The sequence below is a fragment of the Vanacampus margaritifer genome, chromosome 13, assembly GCF_051991255.1.
Source record: "Vanacampus margaritifer isolate UIUO_Vmar chromosome 13, RoL_Vmar_1.0, whole genome shotgun sequence".
NCBI lineage: Eukaryota > Metazoa > Chordata > Actinopteri > Syngnathiformes > Syngnathidae > Vanacampus > Vanacampus margaritifer.
Window position 1 is genome coordinate 3,660,309 of NC_135444.1, and position 16,003 is coordinate 3,676,311.

General features: G+C 37.2%; 1 protein-coding gene across 2 annotated transcripts in view; it reads left to right on the forward strand.

Annotated features, from left to right (window-relative positions):
• Positions 1 to 16,003, forward strand: part of col24a1 (collagen type XXIV alpha 1) — a 129,240-nt gene that overhangs the window by 98,891 nt on the left and 14,346 nt on the right. For both annotated transcript variants that reach the window (XM_077584106.1, XM_077584105.1), the window contains exons 38-49: positions 118 to 171; positions 251 to 358; positions 2,501 to 2,554; positions 3,139 to 3,192; positions 3,312 to 3,368; positions 5,218 to 5,271; positions 6,588 to 6,641; positions 6,944 to 6,997; positions 10,056 to 10,109; positions 12,910 to 13,017; positions 14,314 to 14,421; positions 14,544 to 14,651. In XM_077584106.1, coding sequence (XP_077440232.1) covers positions 118 to 171; positions 251 to 358; positions 2,501 to 2,554; positions 3,139 to 3,192; positions 3,312 to 3,368; positions 5,218 to 5,271; positions 6,588 to 6,641; positions 6,944 to 6,997; positions 10,056 to 10,109; positions 12,910 to 13,017; positions 14,314 to 14,421; positions 14,544 to 14,651 — 867 coding nt within the window. The remainder of the gene's footprint in view (positions 1 to 117; positions 172 to 250; positions 359 to 2,500; positions 2,555 to 3,138; positions 3,193 to 3,311; positions 3,369 to 5,217; positions 5,272 to 6,587; positions 6,642 to 6,943; positions 6,998 to 10,055; positions 10,110 to 12,909; positions 13,018 to 14,313; positions 14,422 to 14,543; positions 14,652 to 16,003) is intronic.

Consider the following 16,003-nt stretch of genomic DNA (forward strand, 5'->3'; position numbering starts at 1 on the left):
ATCTGTGAACAGAGGAATTCACGAATGCCGAACTGCAAATATATGGAGGTTCACTGCACTTATTAGTGTTGTATTCAATAACCTTGATTTTCTGCCTGGTGTTTATGTTTATTACAGGGGCCAGAAGGAAAACCAGGATCCCCAGGAAACAGGGGACGTAGTGGAAAGAAGGTAAGAATTTAGAAAACAAAACAATTTCAATGTCCTTTAGGGTCAAATGTGATGCTAACAAAAGCATGTCTTTACAAAGGGTGAGAGAGGTCCCTCCGGTATTGTTGGTGAACCTGGAGACCGTGGAGACATTGGCCTACTTGGCGAGGCGGCGCCAAAAGGTGCCAGAGGAACTCGAGGGCCTTCTGTTAGTTCCCACTTCTCTTTTCCTTACATGATTTTGAGTCATCAGATAAAGTCTTTACAGCCTGTTTAGAAACGTGAATGACTGAGTGTACGATTGTGGGAATGATGAACAGCACTTATGTTGTTTCTATTATTTCTATTATTTCAGGCATTTTTTATTCTCCACACTTTTTTTTGCCGTGCATTAACTCCCACATAATGCATCCAATTTACACTGTTCAAATTTCAACTTGCTTCAAAAATTCACGCCTTCCTGGGAATATATATCGTCTGATCCCACATTACTTACAGTTTTCGCACAATTTATTGTTAAATATCAACTTTTCCCCATTAATTTTAAATGGAACAGACATTGAAATGTTTCTATGTAAAACTTTCCACGCCCACTTCCATACATAAAACTTATCATCATTGCAGGTGTCTGTTACTGTTCAGTGGCGCAGTTGGTAAAGTGCACTCTCCAGTATCCAGGAGGTCATGGGTTCAAATTCCACCTCCGACTGTACAAACACACTGTTTATAAAATTGCTAATGTTGAAATTTTTGGACCTGGTCAAATTCAAAACGGCGCAAATAATGTATAAAGCAAGAAATTACCAGTTGCCAAAATGTAAAAATATCATGGGGATGTTCAGAGACAGAGAGGGTGAGTATAATCTAAGGAAGGAATTTGAATTTTAAGAAGCAAAAGGTTCGAACAACAATGAGAAGTATGTGCATATCAAGGTGTGGTGTGGTGCAATTTGGAGATTAATATCAAACAAAGTAGAAATATAAATGTGTTTAAAAAGAAGTATAAGAAGGTATTGATAGATAAGTACAGAGAAGAGGAAATATGTTGGACAGGACTGAGATGTGGGTATAAACAAAGCTGAGAGTAATTATATACAAACTTTTTTATTTATACAAGTGATTTTGTCTTTTGTAGTATGTTTGTGTAAGTATATAATTGGTATGTTATCATGTTTTTTTTTCACATGTACTTATAACAGTTGGTGTTGTACTTGTATAGGCTATAAATTGTAAAAGGGTAGGAGTTAAAAAAGTTTATACTTCTTTCTACTCTTTTTCCGAACATGTGTAAGTGCTTTGTGTTGTTGTTTTTTATTTAATTTAATTTTTATTATTGTTTATATACATATTCAAAAGAAATCCATTAATTTATTAAAATATACATTGCAAATATATCCATGGCTATGGCTGTGGAAGGTTCTGGGTTCAATCCCTGCTTGAGGCGCCATAGAGTGAATACAATTCAACTATTCTTTTTTTTAATTTATCATTCACACTACAATTAATAATTTGCTATTTTCACATACATGCATTCAAATCTTATCATTCAGCTATTAGCATTCAGCGTTCAGCATTCCCACTCAATTTTCTGCAGAAACTGCACTTTGTCTAGTTCCTTATGTGAACTGTGCACTTGCATGTATGGACCGACCAATAGTATACTTAAGATTTGTTTTTAAAAAAAATCATAAGTGTAGCAAATTGTGACACAGGAGTTTTCTGCCCGGTAGCAGCGACTTGGGGTAGACATTATTCGCCATGTCCCCTATTAATAAAACTGTACAAGCTCATCATCCTAATATTATTAGCTTAGAGGATCATTAGACTATTATACCCATTTTGGCAAGAGGTCCAGGCTATAATGTATTGTATGTGTATAAATTGATCAAATACACTATGGGAATTATTATCTTTATTTTTGTTGCACATTGTACACCAAAAACACTCTTGAGGACTTAGTAATTAAAATTTATCAATATATACCAAATTAACCTAATTTAAATACATAAAGCCTTTTCAGTAAATTGTCTCCCGGTTGCCGGTATCGAGTAGTATAAATACTCCACATTTGTTTAAAAGGCTTGAGAGAGTAAGAAAATAAGAGGAAATTCCAAGTGGAAAGAATACATTCTTGAGAATCCATTTCTTGACAAAAACAGTTTTCTTGTCCAAACCCATCTTGAACATGTTGTGATAGGTGCGGAGAAAAGATTTATCTGCCCATCGTAAAACCGCATTATGTGTGCATCGTTGAAGCCAGGGTTATATTTAGCTAAACCGCAGTGCAAAAAGACCAGTAGCTCTGATCCACAGTTTATTTTTGTGTTTTTTTGTCTGTTTGTTTTTTAAGGGTCGGCCTGGCATCATGGGTATGGAAGGGCAACCGGGATTGGCAGGATACACAGTGAGTTGCTCTCCTTGTGGTTTTATAAGAAGATATTTGCACAATGTGCAAAATCAAACTCATAGCTTACATAAATCTCACATCTCCACAGAATTGTGGATACTGATGATTTAAAAATGTGTGAAGCTGAGTAAAACCTAGTCTGTATTGTGGCTACAACGTATTGTTCATCCCTCCTTGTTTTATAAGAAGGATTTATTTTTCCAAATAACCCGATTGACTGGGTTTCATCACAACGGTTGGGGTTGTCCCGCTTTGTCCCCAGAAATGCAGACACTGGATTTTTAAGTCTGGTGGCTTCCTCACCATTCTTGTAACTGTTAAATCTGATCATTATGACCTCAAGCGAACATAAATACAAAAGAGAGAATTCATCTCCACATGCTGATTCTTTCACTACCAAAATTTTTAATATTCATAACTTACGTATTTGTTTGTAGGACTCTGACTGCTGTGCAATGACTGTGATCCAAACTTAACAAAAATTTAGAAACTGAATGTTGGGAAGCATGTGTTTGTTTGTTTTTTGGTTCGTTTTTAATAATTATGATGCATATTCTTATCAATTGTCTGTGTCTGTTTAGGGTCATCCTGGAAAGCAAGGGCCCATTGGACCCCCAGGGCCTAAAGGTGAAAAGGTAACAACGACTGAACACCTTTCATTTGTCTAATTTTAAGTTGTGGACAGATGTAGTCACTTCTCTATCAGACACGAGTCTGCAGGTAAAGGTTTAAGTGTGCGTTTGTTCTATTTCAGGGTTATCCAGGCGAGGACAATAAGACCCCAGGACCATCAGGGCCCTTAGGTGAACCAGTAGGTTTTGCTTTGCTTTCAAAATAATTTCTGATCTCTTAACCACCACATTCCATTTAAATATGGACAGTACATTTATACTAGTACATCAAAGATGCAAAATAAACCATTGCAACTCTTTAATTACAAAAAAAAACGTTAATGGTAATCAAAGTGAGGCTTTCTGCCTTGAAATAAATCAATTTTACGTTGTCGGACACATATGTAAATTAATTCATCAATAAAGGATTCTACCAAGACACCATTGCCTGTAAAAAGAGCTCACGGTGAGATTGCACCGATCTGATCAGACCAGGTGTGTCTAAACTACCCTCCAAAGGCCACATTTCCAAAATTCCAAAGATGCAAGAGCCACTTTGGTGACATTTTTCACCACATATTAAAAACCAGTGTAGGTGAAGATACAGCTGTGCTTAAAAGCACAACTGTAAATGTACAAAAGCTAAACATCGCTTAATGACACAAAAATGGTATGAATCGTCACCAAAATTAACATGCACATATCTATTCATGTCAACTTCTGCCTCTGAAAATAACAATACAATTGCCACAGTATTTTGGATTTTATGGGCATTAAGACTTTTTCTCACCACACCCTGTGCTACCCCAAGGGTATGTAAACTCTCAAGCACAACTGTGTACTAGGCAATTATATATTGTTTATATTGTTTATGTATATGCAGAATATATTCCTTAAAGGTCCCATGCCATCAAAATATAAATCTTTGCACTGTTTTATGCATAGGTTGTATGCAGTAGCTGATACGAAATGCAAGGTTTGTAAACTAAGATGTAAGATTCCACATGCGCTAAAAATACAATTCAAGGTTTTAAGTGAACAAGATACAGTTGACCACCACCAAGCCTTACAAATACATTACAGTAGGTAAACATGTATATATTGTGTTTTACAACAATGCTTAATTGCGGAATATTTATAATTTTTAATCTAACTTAGGATGAATGTTTTCAATTCATTTAAATGAATTTGAGCTAAGTGAGCCCATGTGCAGCCTATACAAGCTCACCGTTCAGGGCATCCATATATCAAATCGCTCAATGTGCAGGTGTTTGTTACCAACGCTTGGGGAATTCTGCTTCATAATGACCCCACATGACTGCTACAATATTCCAAGATATTGCCAATCAAAGGTGTCTTCCACATTCAAATAAAGGAGAATACCAATTTATGTACGGTATCTATCAGAGATTGATGATAAATCCAGCCATCCTATATTCCAGACGTCCAAATTATCTTGCAAACCCAATAAAAAGATGTCACAGATTAATAGGAAAAAAAGAGAAAAAGTTTGGCTTGGGACCTTAAAAAACCTGCCACATCACAGCTTTCTGTTAAAGATTTTCATTCAGGAACCAAAAAAAAAAGAACAACCTACCACTGTATAATAAGATGACAATCTCTTTACTTAATCAATACCATTACCTGTACCACCAGTATCATTAGTGTGATGTTTTAGAAATGGGACCATGACATGGAGCAGAAAGTGGAGTAAACTACTTTCATCCATGGAAGCATAATGAATAGAAATATTGTTTTACTTTTTTTCTTCTTTTTTTTCATCTTTGCATACCTAGAAAGGTGTATATAAAACAAACTGATAAGGGAATCAACCTGTAAAAAATCAGTCAAATGTCATTTCTAGTGCAAACCGCAGGCCACTAAAAAACGGGCAGTAATTGCAAATGGCCTTTGGGTTGTGATTTGGACACCAATGATTTATGCATTATCATAGATCACTTAATTTTCTAAGTGTTTATATGGTCCCCTATTATTTTAAACATTATTAGTCCCTTAAACATTCTGAGACTTATATTTGTTTTTAAACAGGGTGCACCAGGAGAGAGGGGAGATCGTGGAGAACCAGGAGATGAGGGATATCAGGTAGGAGGGAAAATAACAGCATTTTCAGCATACAGTAAATGTGTAAGATAAAACTTGAAAATGTGATCATGGAGGACCTCACATTTGATAACCAAATTCCCAGAGATCCAGAGTGGCAAAATCATGTACAGGAAACTTTGCATTTAAATACAGCTGCAAAATTAGATTATTGTAAGGTCAGGTGGCTCAGACTAGTTTTTTCAGAACTGTCTGAAGAAAGTGAAAGATTGGCTGAAATTTAATTTCCTGAACCTAAACGAGAATAAAACTGAAGTAATTGTGTTTGGGGAACCTGACCATGCCATCGATCTTGCCGTTCCACACAGTTCTTGCGTAAAGAATCTTGTGTGGTGTCATGATTAACATTTCTTTTAAATTTGATCAGCAAATCAGTGCAGTTGTAAAAGCAAGCTTCTTTCAACTGCGACTGATCAGCAAGGTGAAATACAACTTGCCCCTTGACCACTTGGAAAGATTCATTCATGCATTTATTACAGTATGTCTAGATTATTGCAATTCCTTGTATTATGGGATGGATTCGTTACCTATTGGTCACTTACAGCTGGTTCAGAATGCAGCTGATCACCCTCTGAAAGGGAGAAGGCATTTTGACCACATTACTCCGACCCTGCAGTTACTTAATTGGCTCCCGGTGTCGTGCAGAATTCAATTTAAAATTCTATTGGTTATGTTTAAATCTCTGAATGGTCTGGCTCCTGCATATTTCTCTGAATTGTTATACCTCACTTAGAGCCCTGTGGTCATGTTAACTTGTCCCCGAGCAAGGATAAAAACTAGAGGTGACAGGGTGTTTGCGGTCGTTGGACCTAAACGTTTGATTGAGCTCCCCCTGAACATTCGCACCGTTTCATCTATTGAGTGTTTTAAGTACTTTTAAAAAGCACATTTATTTTTGCTGACATTTAACACGAGCTGACCTGGACACTTGTATCACATGTATTTTATTGCTATTTCTATTTTTCTTATTTTTTCTTCTTATGTCTATTTTTTCTTCTTTATTGTATTTTATTTTAGTGTTATTTTTAATTTCTAGTTTCTAATAGTGTGCACTGTATTTTAAATGTATGAACTAAGCTGCACATCTGATATATATAAAAGTTGACATACACACTATATACTAATCCTATTAGTTTTAAGTCATGAAGTGACTCAATGGTGGCTCGTTCAATAGGGTGCTAGGTATAGTATTTACCTACAAGTAACATATTGTTATGGTAAATGTTGAGTGAATGACATTTCGAACATAAGCAAACAATAAGCACAAATCAATGAATAATAATTATATTATGTTTCAGGGACACATTGGTGCCACTGGACCTCGTGGGACTGTAGGACCACCAGGCCTACCCGTAAGTCAGTAAACCTCTGCAAGACTACTCTAGGTACAGCAAAGTACTAAATTGTTAATTTTGTTACATGCACAGTATTTGCAAGGTTTTTTTTTGTTTTGTTTTTTAACTTTACATCAACAATTAACATTTTTTTTCTTAGCAAGTTACCATATTATTCTGAATTACAGCCGTAAGGGGTATTTATTTACTATTCTAGACTCAGTTATACAGTGTTATGTATCACTATTTATTTGATGCAAATGTTAACATGCTCTGTGTATGTAAATAAAGTACCCAATTATGTGTATCCCTTGGTTCAGGGATCACCAGGTATGCCAGGGAAGCCAGGTCAGAAAGGAGAGATGGGCGCTGTGGTGAGTTTGTTGAGATCCTTTGCATATAGAAGAGAATGGAGTAAAACAAATGTTACAGAAAGCCACACATAAAAATAAAAAAATATTTGCACAGTTTGACTTAAAATAGACTCAATAAAAGTAAATAAAACTTAATATTTAGTTTACTGTAAATCATTTTGGGGGTGCTAGATATGGTATAAATCTGGAGATTGGCTTGGCCGGTCTACTTCTTTCCTTTGATCAACTCCTTTTGTTGTCTTGACAATGTTTTAGGCCATTAGATTGCTGCAAGAAGGATATTGTAAAAAGCTTATTTGGATCTTTCTGAGTTCATTTTTCTGTTGACATCATGTAATACTTGTACATCAATGAAGATCAGTCAGCCTGGTCCAAGAGAAGCCATGCAAGTACAAGGCATGACATTACCGCCACGTTTTCACAAATTAACTTGTATATTTGGGAAACCAAATCAGAAACTGAGTGTAAACTAGGGCTGGGTATTGCGCCAACAACCTCACGATACAATGCGTATGATGACACACAGGTCACAATACGATACGTTTCACGATACAACACATATCCTGGCATTTTACATTAATTTGCATACATTATTAATGATACTGTGAAATGTATACACAAATTATATTTTTATTACGCCGATGGCAAAAATGTTTTCTGGTCGAAATGTGTGCACACTGCATAGCAACGTGAGGCTTTCAGAGACGTGGCGGGAAACTATGAATGAATGTACAATACCAATTCTGGTGCCTCCATATCAATATGTGTATTGTAAAGAGGACTGCAACTATCAATTTATTGATTTATTAAGTTATTTTGTAGTACACACCTAGTGTAAAACATTCAGTGTCATTTAATGTTTCAATAATCACTGTACTTGTTCAAGCCAAACTTGCTACAGTATCAGTTGCGTATTTAATCTATGCGTAAATACCGGGTTATCTCTGATCTCATATTCATCTTGTGATGTCAAAACAAATTGGTTTCAGTTTAGAGAAATTAAGGAATTGGCCTCTGTCACCAGGGCTTTTGGAAGTGGTTGTACAGTATGTTACAAACAGAGGTGGGTAGAGTAGCCAAAAAATTTACTCAAGAGTAGTGTTACTTCAAAATGATATTACTTAAGTAAAAGTAAAAATAGTCATTGAAAAAATCCCTTAAGTACAAGTAAAAAAGGTATTCGCTGAAAAGAATACTCAAGTTATGAATAACTGCTTGAACATAATGTTTCTTCTTCACACATTTACTCAAGTAAAAGTAAAAAGTATTGTGTGGTAAAACTACTCTTAGAAGTACCCCCCTCCCCCCCAAAAAAAAGTTACTCAAGTAAATGTAATGGAGCAAATGTAACTTGTCGTTACTACACACCTCTGATAAGGAACGGTTTTAAACCTGATGTTGTGGATTAAGACACATTTTGCAGCCTGGACAGAACACACCACTTGTATAAATACCCAAATGTATTTTTCCTATGTCACCAGACACTCGTCCATGTCGATTTATTTTTCTTTGATGCTTATTCTTTGTGCTTCATGGTTTTGATCAGTTTTGTAGGGTTCTATTAAAACGGAAAAGGAGAGTCTACCCTCTTAATATGAGACACCTGGAAATGGGTCTTAGCTGCAGAATTTGGAGTAAAAAGATAGACAATTAGAAAAGTACCGGTAGTGCCAATTTCCATGGACATCCTGAATTCAAGGCGCTCCTTTTTGTAGTGATATGTATCTGGGTATTGTATCTTTTTTTCCCATTTGCTGATCTGTTCTATGAACATGTTTTTGTCTTAAATCATCTGATTATATAACTTAATTTTCTCCATGAAATAATGAACATCCTTCAACTAGTTCCATAATGTATTGTTCATGTTAAAAGTATCGGTAACCCAAAATAGCTGCAATATGGAACCTTTTTTTTGCCAAAAATATCTTTACAGTAGCCTTTTTATTTGACAATTTATGACTGAAATGTCTTCTAATTAGTAGATTAACACCTTAGCTGTTCACAATGGGTACTCCTGCAAGTCTCTGGCTAATAGTTTTCAGACTGGATTCGGGTTCGAATTTCAGGCACCATGTCTGCGTATGTGACGTCACTTGCTCGTCGTGTATGTGAAGAAGGGTATATGCAGTTTTGTTCTTCCTCAACAGTTGGTAGTAGCGATTCAAAATTTGAATATTCGTTACAATCGGAATCTTTAAACAGACATGCATCCATCCATCCATTTTCTTAACCGCTTGTCCTCACAAGGGTCGCCGGAGCCTATCCCAGCTGGCTTCGGGCAGTAGGCGGGGTACACCCTGAACTGGTTGCCAGCCAGGGCAGCTTTAACCCCTGGGCGTTATTTGACCATTTTTTGGCTTTTTGTTGGTTCTGACCAAGCCATTTCAAAATAAAATAACGCCCAGGGGTTAAACAGACAAACAAACAAAAACAACCTAAAAAAGCCAAATTTTCAAACCAATCATGTAGTTCAAATACTTTAAAAACGCATGGCTTCAGTCTAAGTTTTGAATTTGAATGTATTTATTTGAAAGGGACAATGCACATAAATCAACATTTTACAAGTTAGCTAAGTCAAGCAAATTTTCATTTGAAGTCCCTTGGCAGATGTAAAAAGCTGAGTTGTGTCAAACAGAAATAAATGAAGAGATTGAACAGTCTACCAGAAAACATGAATATCTTTGTAGGTCGTGCTCAATGTCTGTTTCACATTAATGGGTATTTTGTAATTATATTTTAAATTAATATTTACTCCTTTTATATATAAAAATAATAACAGCAATGTAAAATACGAATATTGCCGGATGCTATTTATCTTTAGAAGTGCTGCTCGCTTTTTTTTTTTTTTTTGATGTGGAAAAGTAAATGTTGCTGATGCTAATGAAGCCAGGACAATGTCATGTATTTGGGCTCTCCTTAAGGCTGACATAAAACACGATCTTGAGGTCTTGAACATTTCCGTTGCTCAATGTGGTGTACGTGAGATACAGTACATAATCACGTGTTTTACTTGATGTCTGTGTATTGTTTTATTCGCTGCATGTTTGTGTTTGTTCAGGGTTCAGCAGGGAAGAAAGGAGCACGCGGCTTGAATGGAGCTACTGGAGTTGAAGTGAGTATCACATCTCTTAATTTGGTCCACGGACAAATCACAGACAGAGTAGAATGAAGGGGACTTTCACTTTGGTAACCATGTGAGAGATTTTAGTTCACTGGCTGCCCCTATAGACAATATGCTTACAAAACCACAGGTTGGCAAACAATAGCTTTTTCACATAAAGTAGCAACTATATTCATACATTCTGTGTATTGTGTAACATCACCACATCTTTTGGCTAGAAAAAAGTGCATCCTTTCACCTTTTCTACAATGAGCAAGGTTGTTGTTGATTTGTGTTCACTTCATGAAAAAAAAAAACCTAAAGATCTACAACCGCTTCTGTCAAGAGTTTACTTCTTGCCGTACAGTTGTGCTCATAAATTTACATACCCTGGCAGAATTTGGAATATGGAAACCATTTTTCAAAAAACAAACATGAGTGATCAGGCAAACACATTTATTTGAGCTTGAATGTGATTTAACCTGAACTTTAAGCTGTGTGCACATAACAATTTTGATGTTATTCTCAAATGAGCACCAGAGATTGTTGTGGTGCTCATTTTTTCCTGACCCAATGACCTCATGGATGAACTTAAAGACATACAGCTCATCTGGGAAAAATAGGGCCGCAAGCCACCTTCCACAGTCTCTGTGAATGTGATGGCCACTATAGAACCTTCACTTTTTTTCTGGTATTGCCTTTGAGAAGTTGACTTGGCCTTATGTTTGATGTCATTATCATGTTGGAAAGACCTATTGCATGTGTTCTGTGTGCAGCTTCCAGGCTGATGAATACTAATCGTACTCCATTATTTTCTGATAACAGTTGTGATGATATTCCCTGTGCCGTTGTAGCTCACACCCAACCAAAGCATCAGAGAGCCACCTCCACGTTTCCCAGTAGGGATGGCGAACTGTTTGTCATGGTTGTGACCTAGTGTTAATTTCGGCAATGAAAACTAAACAAAAATATTTTCATCAACACACATTTTTCACTGGACGAAAAGTAGACTTGACTAGACCTAAACCCTCATTACGCATGGGACAGACAGGAGGTGGATGTGAAAGGTAAAAAAAAAAAAAAGTTATAGAAAAAAAATTATAGTTATAGCATAGCAATCCAACGACTATAACGTTCTAACAATTATTTTAATCCGACCGCTAACTAATGCTAGCTAATTTACTAGCTCGCAGCATACAGCCATAGTAGCCACTTGTCGATATACTGTAATTGTGTGTGAAGTTGTTTTTCATCAAAAAGATGAGAGAACATTTTACGTGAAACAGTTTTAGATCTGAAATGTTCAATGTTATCTGCTGACAAAAAAAATTACTGGGAAAAAATGATTGTCCTGACTAAAACTAGACTAAAACGTTGACAGTTTTTGTTGACTAAAACTGGACAAATAAAATTATATTTTCTTGGACTAAAATAACAACTAAAATGCCAGACTTACTGTATTGTTGACTAAAAGTTGACTAAATAAAAACGGGGTGAGGTTGACTAACTATAATAAAAACTAACAAGTATGATTGAAACTAGACTTAAAACTGAAACTAAATTTAAAAATGTCAGATAAAATTAACACTTAGCGCTGTTATGACCATAAAGTTCAATTTTGGTGAAATTACTCCAAGTAATTTTGTTCCAGAAGTTTTGAGGCATCTCTCGGTACTTGCTGTTGTATTGTAAGTGCGCTGATTTGGGGTGTTGACGCTGTAATTACTTTTTTTCTTTCAACTTAACTGTGCTGTGCATTTATTGTGCATCTTTAAAGAACCACAACACTTTTTTTTTGCAAAGAAGATTGTTCAGTAGTAGCCTGAGAAGTTATTACAGCCCTGGATGAAATGTGCAGGGGTCTTTCAAGAGCAGAGAAACTCAATCTATATATCCATCCATCCATTTTCCTAACCGCTTGTCCTCACAAGGGTCGCGGGGGTGCTGGAGCCTATCCCAGCTGGCTTCGGGCAGTAGGCGGGGTACACCCTGAACTGGTTGCCAGCCAATCACAGGGTACACAGAGACAAACAACCATACTCACAATCACACCTATGGACAATTTGGAGCATTCAATTAACCTGCCATGCATGTCTTTGGAATGTGGGAGGAAACCGGAGTACCCGGAGAAAACCCACGCAAGCACGGGGAGAACATGCAAACTCCACCCAGGAAGGCCGAAACCCGGACTCGATCTCACGTCCTCTGCACTGGGAGGCGGACGTGCTAACCAGTCAGCCACCGTGCTACCCAATCTATATATATATAAACACTAATTACAATCAAACAGTCAAACAATTCACTGGTATGGAAATGTATCATTTTCAATAGCCATTAAAAACTGTCCTGTCAACAACATTATCAGGCCAAATTGGGCATTGGCCATTTGGGGGATTTCGCATTTTACACATGATCAATCATATTTTCCAAAAAATGTCCAATATTTCACAAATTCTGCAAAGGTATGCAAGCTTACTGTAGGTCAACAACTATAAGTCAGCTGTGAATATAGAATAGAATAGATATCCTGAAAATGTATGAATGTCTGAACTCAAGAAAACCCCATCAAACTTCATTTTTTGAGCATAGACATCAGCAAATCGGGAGACCATGTAATAATACAAGAGTACAGCTGGAAAAAGCAGCTTTTAAAGTGTGAATTTGGGTGATCGGGGGGGTCCTCTCTTCACGCTCAATAGTACGGAAACGGTAACATATATCAGATCTAATTTAAATGACAGAAAACAGAACATTTCCGGACAGCGAGTGGGACCATTTTGTCATTCTGATGTTGTTATTGATATTTTTGTAGGGGCCCTTTGGTGTACCTGGACCCAAAGGCATGAAGGGTTACCCCGGACCTGACGGTCCTTCAGGACTCACTGGTTTACCAGGATTACCTGGAAAGCAAGGAAGACAGGTACTTATGGACATTGTATACTGTAGATGATAATGTGTATGTGTATTATTGTAGCATTGGAGATGACAGCTACAATTCTTCATAGAAATTCTCTTTAGTTCATTTAAGGATTCCTTCTCTGCATGATATAATATCACAATTGATCTGCTAGGGGGGATTGTTTCAGTACTGCTTGATCTATAACGCAGACGTGGTCACCATTTTAGTTTACAGGTGAGTACGGAAGAAGATTAGGGCCAGTGAAGAAAAAAAAAAGTTTGGCAGGATTCTCACTTTATTTTCAGAATTCTGACTTTAATCTCAGAATCCTGACTTTAAAGTGAGAATTCTCACTTTAAAGTGCAAAAATTCTGAATTATCACTTTAAAGTGAGAATAAAGTGAGAATCCTGCCAAACTTTTGTTTCTGTCTTCACTTGCCTTAACCTCTTCTATAGGTACAGTGAGTTTCAAGGTCAAGAAAAAAAAAAACGTTGTTTCTCAGTCAACGTTCCTTGGCCTCTCCTTGTAATCCTTATTAATTTATACCAAACTGAACCAATCAGATTTCAGATTCAATAAACAGAGCCATGTATAAGCTGTACCTACCTACAAGGACATGGAAAATATAGCCGTTAATGTGTTTGGCAGTTCCACAGTGGTTTTATTTGGACATGTCCTAAGCTTGCATTCCTGTGAGGACCTTGGTCAAGTTTTTATTTAATCCCATTCTCTAATTAAGGCTAGAGACACTGTCTGTTTCTTATGCAAGAGCTTTTCGGAGCCTGCACTTTTGGGGTTCACCTTACAAAATTCCAAGCAAGTTCATTCGGGCTTATCCACTTTCATCATGTTGATCGAGGAACAGAAGCCATATGCGAAGCGACGAACCACTCAATGTGTTATTCTAATATCGCTCGCTTCATTCTGCCTCACCACACTGCTGATGGAGCAAGAAACCGCTTTGGTCTGCAGCGTGAGAAAGCGGCTTTGTGACAAGCAGTCCATTTTACAGTTCAATATGGGAGCCCATTGTCAAGAAATATTATGACTAGGAGGAGAGGCTAGCAGACATCAAAACTCTGGTTTAAAGCCATACACATACTGTATGGAGAAAATGTGTTTGACTGTAGCATGCTTAATGTTGATTAAATCAAATAAAAGATTGCCTACTTAGCATACAGCTATATAACAAACAAAAAAAAATCTTCAACGCTTACATTCTGTGGCCATTCTATTCTGATTAGTCGGCATTTATTATTTAGGACCTCGGATAGTTTGCTAATTAAATGTTTCACCTGCCATGGGCTGTTTTCAGGGCCAACGAGGCTTGGTGGGACCATTTGGTCCTGCTGGACGTCCAGGTCCTCGGGGGAGCGTTGGACTCCCAGGACCACCTGGAGAACTCGGACCAGTGGGTCCAAAGGTGAAAAATAACATAAATAGTTTGTATGTCACCTACTATATTCTGATTATTTAGAACGTGTTTTTAGAAAAAAAAATGTGCCCTACATTTTGCTGTCGTTACCAATTCTTCTGTCGGTCCAGGGGGAGATTGGCCTGCCAGGTGATCGGGGATTGTCAGGTCTCAGGGGGATGGAGGGAGCCACAGGTGACCAGGGAATGAAGGGTGAGACAGGACCCAAAGGACAACCAGTGAGTACTTTGACACTTAAGTTGGTTGGTCTTAAAGTGGGAGTCAACCCAAACTTTTCTTAACTATGATATGTTTAAGCAGCAAAATCCACCTGTTTTTTTTCATCTCAGAGGGAGGCCATTTTGCCCCTTGTCAACTGAAAATGACATTACAGTTGTTCTGGGCTCAGGTAAGAACCAATCACGACTCAGCTGTTTTCTTAAACTGAGCTATGATTGGTTGTTCCCTGAGCCCTGAGCAACTGTGATGTCATTTTCAGTCAACAGCAAGTGTCAAAATGGCAGCCCCCTGAGATGGATAAAAACAAGTGGATTTTGCTGCTTACATCACATTACACAAACACAATATTAATCAGAATTTTATGTTTATACTAGTGGTAAAAATTAGGGGTTGTCTTTAAATACAGTACATTCAATACCTCTTTTTTGATAGAAAATGAAATTCAAGCATTGTATTGATAATGTTAGAATTTAAAGGAACACATAATTTATTAAAAACTAACAAACTTTTCTGTGAAATTGTTCATTTCAAATCATACCTAAAAAAAAAATTGATTGTGATTTTAAATTGTGACGTAACACGTGCTGTAAATAAAGCATAAAAACACATGGGGTCGAATGACTACAAAGACACTCATGAGAAATTATTGCATCCCACGGCGGACAGAATTACGCCCTCTAGCAACAAATCACTTCTTTAAAACCAGTACAGCCACTGGGGAGTGGCCGGAGATTTGAGTCAGCAAAAAGTGAAGACGAAACTGTGGCCGAGGATGAGGATACATTCAGCCTCCCTCTACATTTTGGTGCGCGAATGAGCGTGTTGTGCTCAGCGTGCTAATCCCTACATTAGATTAGGTTATGCTGTTTGCAGGGCAGGGCACTACACTAACCAGCAGGAACAGTCCTATTATGGTGTTTTAGAAGTACTGTTGGAATTAACTGTTTAAAATAATTCAATTAAAAGTATTTTAGTCATTCATAGTATGTGTTTGTATTAGTGTTTCAGGAATTATTCATTTACGTATTTATTAATAGTCTTGCATTGCTCTCCTTTATTAGGATCAAAACTGTCAGGTTCAGTCAACCTAGAACATTTAATAAACAGACAAGGAAGGAAGGCAAGAGACTTAGATTCTTGTTGCTCTCGAGGGAAACGGACAGAGATGTGCACAGTTACGATCTCCTACCGCTGTGAAGGACACTCTGCCCAGTTCTCTCTTTTGATTTCTTTTAGGGTGGTCCTTGGTTACACAGTCGTTGATGCTCTAAAGGTTAGGGGAATACACAGCAGCAACCATCATGGATATGATTCATTGTGCAGATAATAAGACAAATGTGTCTTTCTTCGG